The sequence below is a fragment of the Thalia democratica genome, chromosome 8 (assembly GCF_965202585.1).
Source record: "Thalia democratica chromosome 8, ktThaDemo2.hap1.1, whole genome shotgun sequence".
NCBI lineage: Eukaryota > Metazoa > Chordata > Thaliacea > Salpida > Salpidae > Thalia > Thalia democratica.
Window position 1 is genome coordinate 24657881 of NC_139172.1, and position 8108 is coordinate 24665988.

The window sequence follows — 8108 nt, forward strand, 5'->3', positions numbered from 1 at the left end:
TTTAATAACTCTATTACGTTTTGTGTTAAAAGTTTATTTTTTCTCGTTAGGTTATAAAAACTTAGTCTTTTTTAATATCGATGAGAACTTAGTTAGCAAATTGACTCGTTAAATAGTAGTTTTTATTAAAACAATATGTGCAAATTTTCAATTTAGTTTATTTGTTTATCATATTGTGTTTAACTTTGTGTTTTCATATAAATTATGTTTGTATATCTATATATAATTTATCTTAAAGTTTTGAATATAAGTTTATTTTCTTATTCTCTTTTTGTGTGTCCTGTTTAAGTGGCTCAGGTTTTGATGCCTGAGTCCAACATTGCACAATAAACAATATAATAATAATAATAATAATAATAATAATAATAATAATAATAATAATAATAATAATAATAATAATAATAATAATAATAATAAAAATAATAATAATAATAATAATAATAATAATAATAATAATAATAATAATAATAATAATAATAATAATAATAATAATAATAATAATAATAATAATAATAAATATTTTACAAACTGCAACGTTTAGAAGTTTTTTGAATATTAATTTTATAATTTTTAGAATAAGAAAAAGTTCAGTTTTTAATCAACTGATAGATTAAATATTCTAAAAGTCATCAACATTTCATTTTAATTTTTAGTTATTATGATTGTACTGATCTTATGTATATATTTTTTTTAAATCATCTTATTGTAATAGAGCTCTGAATATGTTCAACAACTATTCTAAATAAAATTGTTAAGTACAAAAGCTTTAAACTTTGTTTAGTAGACCATAATTTGAACTTAAAGGTTTTTTTACCCTGTTTTCTTAAAAAGCTTTTCAATAAGTAAGTATCTTTCTAATACTTTTCTTATAATCTTTTAATAAAAATAAATTGGTCTATCGTGTATACATACATACATGGTTATGATAAAAATATTTGTATCAAATATTAAGCAGCAAACTATGCAATGGAATTCGCGTGAATTCTTTAACCTATATAGAATGTTGTAAAACGTGCACTGCGGTTAGGAAAGTTATTGGTCAGCATATTTTTTTTGCTGCAAAAATACGAGAAGATTTCAAAATCGGATTTATTTTTGTATCTTTGTGTTGTTTCTCAGTCCTTTTCTTACAGTAATTGCTTCTTTTATAGTGTTTGTCAATAAGTCGGTAACTGGTGTATAACATTTCTAAACTAACTAAATTACTTTTTAAACGTTAGTGTCATAAATAAAGATAAACGATATTTTTGGTGTAGTAGTTTATTCTAAAAAAGTTAGACAATATTATTTTGATTATAATTCACTACTTCAAATTCAATATCATTTTTTTATTAATTAAGTCAAAAAATATATTTTTTTAATTAAATTGATTTTAGTAATTTTTTGTGAAAATAAATTTTAGTACAACTTTTATGCACTAAATTTTTAAAAATACAAGTAAATATGTTTTTTACTTCTTTATAGCGTTAAATGCTTAAAAATGTTTACTAAAACATCAACTTAAACCCAAAGTTTACGTAAAAATTTTGAATATATTTTTCTTCGTACAGAAGTTATTTTTCACTCGTTTACAATAAATTCTTACACATGCTGTCTCAATCGGATCTTTTCTTTCTGTAAAAATATTTGCATAAGAAAAAGATTAAACGTTGCCAACATTAAACAATACAGTTACAAAGTTTGTTTAATTATCGATATGAAGAACATTCATAAGTTGAATGGCATAATTTAAAATATTTGAGAGCTACCAAACCCATATAATCTCACAATAGTAGTGTGTTCAACTCACGCAAAGTGTTGCAGTGGTTCGGCTTGTACTTGGTCCTCAAACAAACACGCTGCCTCCATTTGTTGAAACCACCGGCAACCTTACCAAAGTATTCATCTTTGTTCTTTCTGCAGTGGTCTGGCGGTAGAGGAGAGTAAGTCCTCTGAAACGTAGTTTGATGCTTTACAAAACTTTTATTGTTTCTTTGAATCCATGAAACATGACTTTAAGTAAATAAAAAGAAACAACATTTAATTATTTTATATATTTACTCACTCCACCACTGCTGACAACTTGGCCGCTACCAGGTATCAGATCGATTATTTTCTCGAAAACGGGGCATTTTTCCGGGTTGCAAGACTTTGCATACTCTTCGTCGGTCAAAAACTCGTACTTACAATCTCTTTCTTGCTGTTTATTGGTTAAAATATTTTTTTGTTTTGTATTAGTGGTACACTTTTCAGTGACCCAGTTAATTCAACAGTTTCAATGTAAGTATCTTTCAGCAAAAAAAATAATTTTTATAGTTGATATTTTTACTGGCATATGTGATATATTAATAACAAAATAAAATTAATAATAAAAAAACTAAACCAAAAATAAATATTGTTTTCTTAACAAGTTTAGCTTTCAGTAAAAAGGAGTTTAGCTTTCGATAGCTTATATAAACTAAAATCAGCATATTGGCACAAGAATTATTTATTTCTATGAAAATAATAAAAAGTTTAGATGTAAAGAATTAAGTAGCTTTATACCTAAACTGGTGTGTTGTTATTTACATACAATACTCAGTTCAAACTTGACAAAATATAAATTAGTAGTGCATTTACAAACAACTATCAGCCTATAGTTTTAGAAACACTTTAAAATATTCTTTTTAATATGAAACTCACGTTGAAACAACTGCGCTCGTACTCAGAAAGAGCTGTAAACAAAAATAAAGTTAGTAAACAAAAAGTCTAAAGTTATTTAATTATAATTGTGAAACTTAACACTTTTTAGCAGTACAAACTTTTTTTTTCAAATAAGTTTTCGTTTTGCACAAAAAAACCTCAAAAATTTTATTTTGCAAAGTTTTACTAGTGTATAGTTTCATTTGAACAAAAATATTTTTACTTGGTACATATTTCAAGTTAAAAAGTTGGAAATGGTCTCCTGAAAACAAAAGTGACTTAATTACAATTTTTTCTTTCTTAAAGTAGCATAGCAGATTTTTAAGCACTCACCGTAATAATCGAAAGTGGTGTCGGACAAGTCGGCATCATCAAAGTTTTCGAAAGTGAGCAAGTAGATTGAAGACACGTAAGTCAGTTTCTTGTCGCTGTACGACTTGAAGTTGATTCCGTCACTTTTTTTAATCATCGCCAAATCGAAATCAGTTGCGTTGTCGACGTTTAGAATGTTCTCACCTGTATGAAAACATTAAATAAGTAATACGAGCTTTATAAAAGTTCATAAAAGTTTTATACTAAGCCGAAGCAATCATCAGAAAAAAAATTCTTCGTGATAAAATAATTAAACTTTAGTTTAATGTGATGCTTTGAAACATAAAATACTTAAGCAAATTTTACTAAGTTATTTTAAATATCTATAACAAGATATACCGCAGATGCTTTTGTGTCAAAACTTTATTCTGACTAACGGCGTTTCACTGCTCTCAAATAACTTTATTAACAGCTTAGCTTATCAGGATCTCTAGGATTTAACGCCTTTTAACATTACATCTTATAACAAGATATACTAAGTACAAAATTCATACTTTTTTTTCATGGATTAAAAAATGTTTGTTAAAACAAGAATTTTTCAAACAAGTGGTTAAAATATATCAAGCAAAAACATGCGTTTGAAACGTCACAAAAACCTGTCACGAAGTCAGCCAGCTCGACGTTCACCCCTTCCGGGACGTTTTTCAAAAAAACAGCGGTGAGGCTCGTGTGCTGCCTGGACGAACCCTCGTAAATTCTCGGCACGAACACCGAACACGAGGACTGGACGCTCAGAGACGCGGGGTAACCTTGCAGCTCCGTCACCAGGTCGCAGCCGGCTGTTTTGAAAAAAAAAACATATTACGAAATTTCATAAATCAAAAAACAAGTTTTGTACCTATGTAGTTGACGGTGAACGGCGTGCTACTCTGCATGAGGTAGGCGACTCGAAGCGCCTTTACGGCGACGACCTTGTCCTCATTGCCACGCACCACGTCGAACAAGGCGGAGTCGTAGCCGTTGGTGCTGACGTAGATGGCAGCAGCGAAGCGTGCGTCCTAAAACGTCAACTTTAGTGATAAAAAACAATGTTGCTTTCGGCCTGTTTTGCCACTTCATAATGTCTTTAAAAGTCATATAAGATTCTAAAAAATTGTAATTTAGAATTATAGAAGTAAGTTTCTACCAGCCTGACGACTGATTTGTCGTGTTTAAAGTATAGTTTATAAAGGTAAAACAAGAAATTTAGTAGTTTTTCGCTATTATTACTCTTTTTAACCACGGGTAAAGATAAATATAAAATATCTGTACTCAATTTTTTTTTAATTTTTGTGTTAGTTTTACTTAAGAACTTAAAATATTTTTAAAGTGTTTAAGCATCTTATATATTAATGAAAGCAACAAAAATTTAAAGAACTTATATAAAACGTTTTTATTAAGTCATTTGAAAAATTACTACTGCATAACAATCTTTTAAATTTAAACAGTTAGTAAAATAATGTTTGGTACTTTAAGTAGGCAACAAAAAAAGGTTTTATGCATGGGATCTCTAACAAATGGTCCACACATTGTTTTGACGTGACCCAACATCAATTAAAAAAAAACTGTGAAGGTTAAAACACTTAAATACTTCTGTCTAGACTAGTTAATTATGCATAAACTACTTTCAATATATATTTTTTTAATTTCATTAATACGTCATGTGTTTTAAATACTCACTACTTTCTAAAGATTTTTTAGGACCACTTAAATACTTATGCTTGCAACGCTGCCCATTAAAATTGGACATTCTTAATTATTATCTTTACATTTAAAATAAAATACTTAAAATCACCTGTATATCAGAAAATTTTAAAACAATAGTTTCATATTGGCTTCTTTTTATTTCTTTATAATATCCATTGAATGTTCTACTCATTGATTCTTCATTGAAATATCCTCTATTGGACACACAAACACGCTGTGAACATTCTTCTACTGTTTACGTATTTTGATTATGTTAATATAATAATAAATATAATTAATAATATTTTTTTGTTTTAAATGTTATAAATCTTCACAAAAAGTTTTTTAGTTTTTATTTAATTAAAATGTTACAGAAAGTATAGTTATTTTTTAAAGCTCTATAATAATAAATTACTAAAAAAAAGTTTTTTTTAACTACTTATATAACAATATTACAAAATACAAAGCCATAACAAAATATACTTTTACAAACTATAAAAAACCACTAAAACCTTTTAAATTTGTCAAAATATTTATTTTTCTATTTCTTCAAAAGTTTCTTCATAAATACAACAAAGAATTTTTTGTGAAAAGACGTACCGTAGTTTAATGTTATACATAAAAAAAAACATATTAAAGTACACTGCTTGAAATTTTATAACAAAAACCTTAAAACTTTAAATACAACAACAAAAAATCAAACTCTTTAAGCAATTGGTGTAAAATTTTAATTTTTTTTAGACATATCTATTTTTAAAATTTAACAGTAATAATTTCTACCAACAACAATACAGTAAAAAGTTATGACAAAATAAATAACAAAAACTATAAATGTAACGTTCTAAACATAATGTTCATACAAAAACTAATCAATAAAAATTTGATTTACTCTTTTCAACCGTGTACTACAAAGCCGTTATTACTGTTAGATTATATAAAGAAACATGATAAAATGTTTTTCTACACCAAATAAGTTCTAGCTTTAGAAAAGCTGTTGATTTCGACAGTCATTAGCGGTCGAAGTAATGTAATTTTATCGCACTTAAAGTAGAACAAACTTATCATATAAACTTTATTTGATAATTTTTAAAACAAAAATTTAAAATAAACTAAAAATTTTCCTCTTTTAGCTTACTTATTAAACAATTTCAAACTAAGTATCTTAAACACAGGTCTAATAATAGCAAGAATTAACTTGTAACCTTTTTAGAATATATAAAACCATTTAAAATATACGTGGTAGATAATATCTTAGAAATTTTGTTAACCTGTTTTCGATTAGCTAAGTTTAGAAATAAATTAATTACTACCTCCAAAGCTACTAAGAATTTCTGTAAGTAAACTTTACCAATGTCAAGTTTAAAATTGCTTACAGAAAAAAAAAACTAAAAGTTCTGAGATAGAAAATTTCTAACCTTCGTTTGAAGAAAACACTTCGTTTACTAAAGCAAATACGAACAGTGAAACCAGCAACTTCATTTTTTATTCCAATATACAACTGGCAACAGTTTTATTTTTGAATTACTTTGTTTATAGTCTGCGAGGTTTATTTATACGGATTTTTTTTTCCAATGCGCCTTAGGCAATTTGAAGCGTCATAATGGCGCAAATAGCAAAACATGACATATTCGTGTAGGTTTTGCGATTGATCGTTTGGAATAACGCCCAGTGGTCGGGAATAATTATCTGCTTCAATTTGTAGTTGCTGCTATTCACACCTTCACTTTCTCACTAGCAGTTACCAGTAGAAATTTCGCTACAAATTAAATTTAGTTGTATGATATTTTTAGAATTCCACAAACCAAAGCTTTATTTGAAATTTAGTGCTTTTTTTTGCGTAGAGTGTTCACAGTGTTGGTTAGATGACAATTTAATTTCCGACAATTAAAATTTTTGAAAAACATTTTTAAGGGAAAAAATAAAAATATATAATACATACTAGAAAAAAAGCTCTTGTAGGTCTAATTAATAAGGTAATGTTAGTGAAAAAAAAAAGACTATAAACTTACTAAAAATTACAATATTTTTAAAACATGTTGCCATATCTCGAAAATAGTTTGAACTTTATTAATAAAAAAATGCAAGTATATCAAATTAATAAAAGTATTGTCGTAAAATAACTTTGTTCATTAACATTTGTTGAAATAAATATGAACAAAAACAAAGAACTATTAAAATTTGAACAGTCGGGATTTGAAATATCGTGCGACCAACTATGTTTATGCTTGTCATCAGTTTGAAGTTATATTGTGAAAAACATGTTCGTTTTTATTTAGACAAATTGTAAGATGATATGTGGTTTTAACATACATTAATCACCAGTTTTCTGACTAAATAGTATTTCTTTTTATTTTAAAAGTTAATTAATTAAATTTTAAATTTAATTTCTTATAAGAACAGCTGTTTTATAAAATTAAATTACACTACCTTAAACATGACTAGTAAGTTAAAGTTTTACATCTTCAGAGTGGTATTAATCTGAACTTAAATTAAAAATTTTAAACTAATTAAAGTTATATAGATCCTTATAACCCCTTATTTTTTCCTAAATTATACTACAATAACATGGAAATAGTTTAAATATAATCTACCAATTAACAAAAAAGTCTTATTTTTTCAATTTGATATTTTTAAATTAATTATCTTCTTTTAATGATAAACTTTGTATAAATGGTTTTGTTTTACCTTTTATAAATCTATACAATTGTATTTTAAAGATCAAATGTAAATAAAAATAGTAGCACCGTTTTAAAGTTTTATTAAATTTACAAAAGTTACTAAAGTATTTAAATAAAGTAAGAATTATACTTTTAAAAATATTTATTAAAACAACTAGGTTTTAATGTACACATGTTTGAAATTTCAATCTACTACTACTTATCCTATTTTTATACATTTTAAACTAGTTTTTTTAATCTAATTTTTTTTAAATACTTAGTGCATAAATATAAGCTAGTTGTTGAACCAACAGTATTTGTTAATCTCGGTACGTACAATTATACTTAAATAACAATTTAAATAAAAATTTTAAAGTTTTTATAAAATTTTGAAGAAATAAGATTTTGAATGATGTTTTTAAGTATTTTCTTTTTTTTTTGAGTAAAGTAGTACAGTGCTTCCTCACTTATCTGGCCATGTTGGGAAAGCTTTTTTTATAATTTCGGCCGGATAAGTCTTTGGCCAGATAATTACAAACATTGTATTTTTTCTATTAAACTACCTCTTTTATACTATGCAATGCACACAATAAAACAAACAATAATTTTTCAGTTAGTTTACTTTTATTTCATTATTTTTAACGAAACGAACTATAAAAACAGACGAAGAATAAAAGAAATAATTTTTTGATTATATTTAGAACTGGTTTCACGAATATGAATTACCCTTAAACATTTTACTTGCATCGAAAT

At 26.0% G+C, this 8108-nt stretch overlaps 1 protein-coding gene across 1 annotated transcript; it reads right to left on the reverse strand.

Annotated features, from left to right (window-relative positions):
- Positions 1–1269: 1269 nt before the first annotated feature.
- On the reverse strand, positions 1270–6219 carry LOC145842606 (uncharacterized). The gene is made up of 9 exons (XM_082950077.1): positions 6114–6219; positions 4808–4950; positions 3872–4031; positions 3630–3812; positions 2995–3177; positions 2662–2693; positions 2045–2179; positions 1790–1931; positions 1270–1614 (listed from the first exon to the last, which is right to left on the reverse strand). The coding sequence occupies exons 1-9, from the start codon at positions 6175–6177 to the stop codon at positions 1514–1516; spliced, it is 1143 nt and encodes a 380-aa protein (XP_082806203.1). The 5' UTR covers positions 6178–6219; the 3' UTR covers positions 1270–1513.
- Between the last annotated feature and the right edge of the window lie 1889 nt (positions 6220–8108).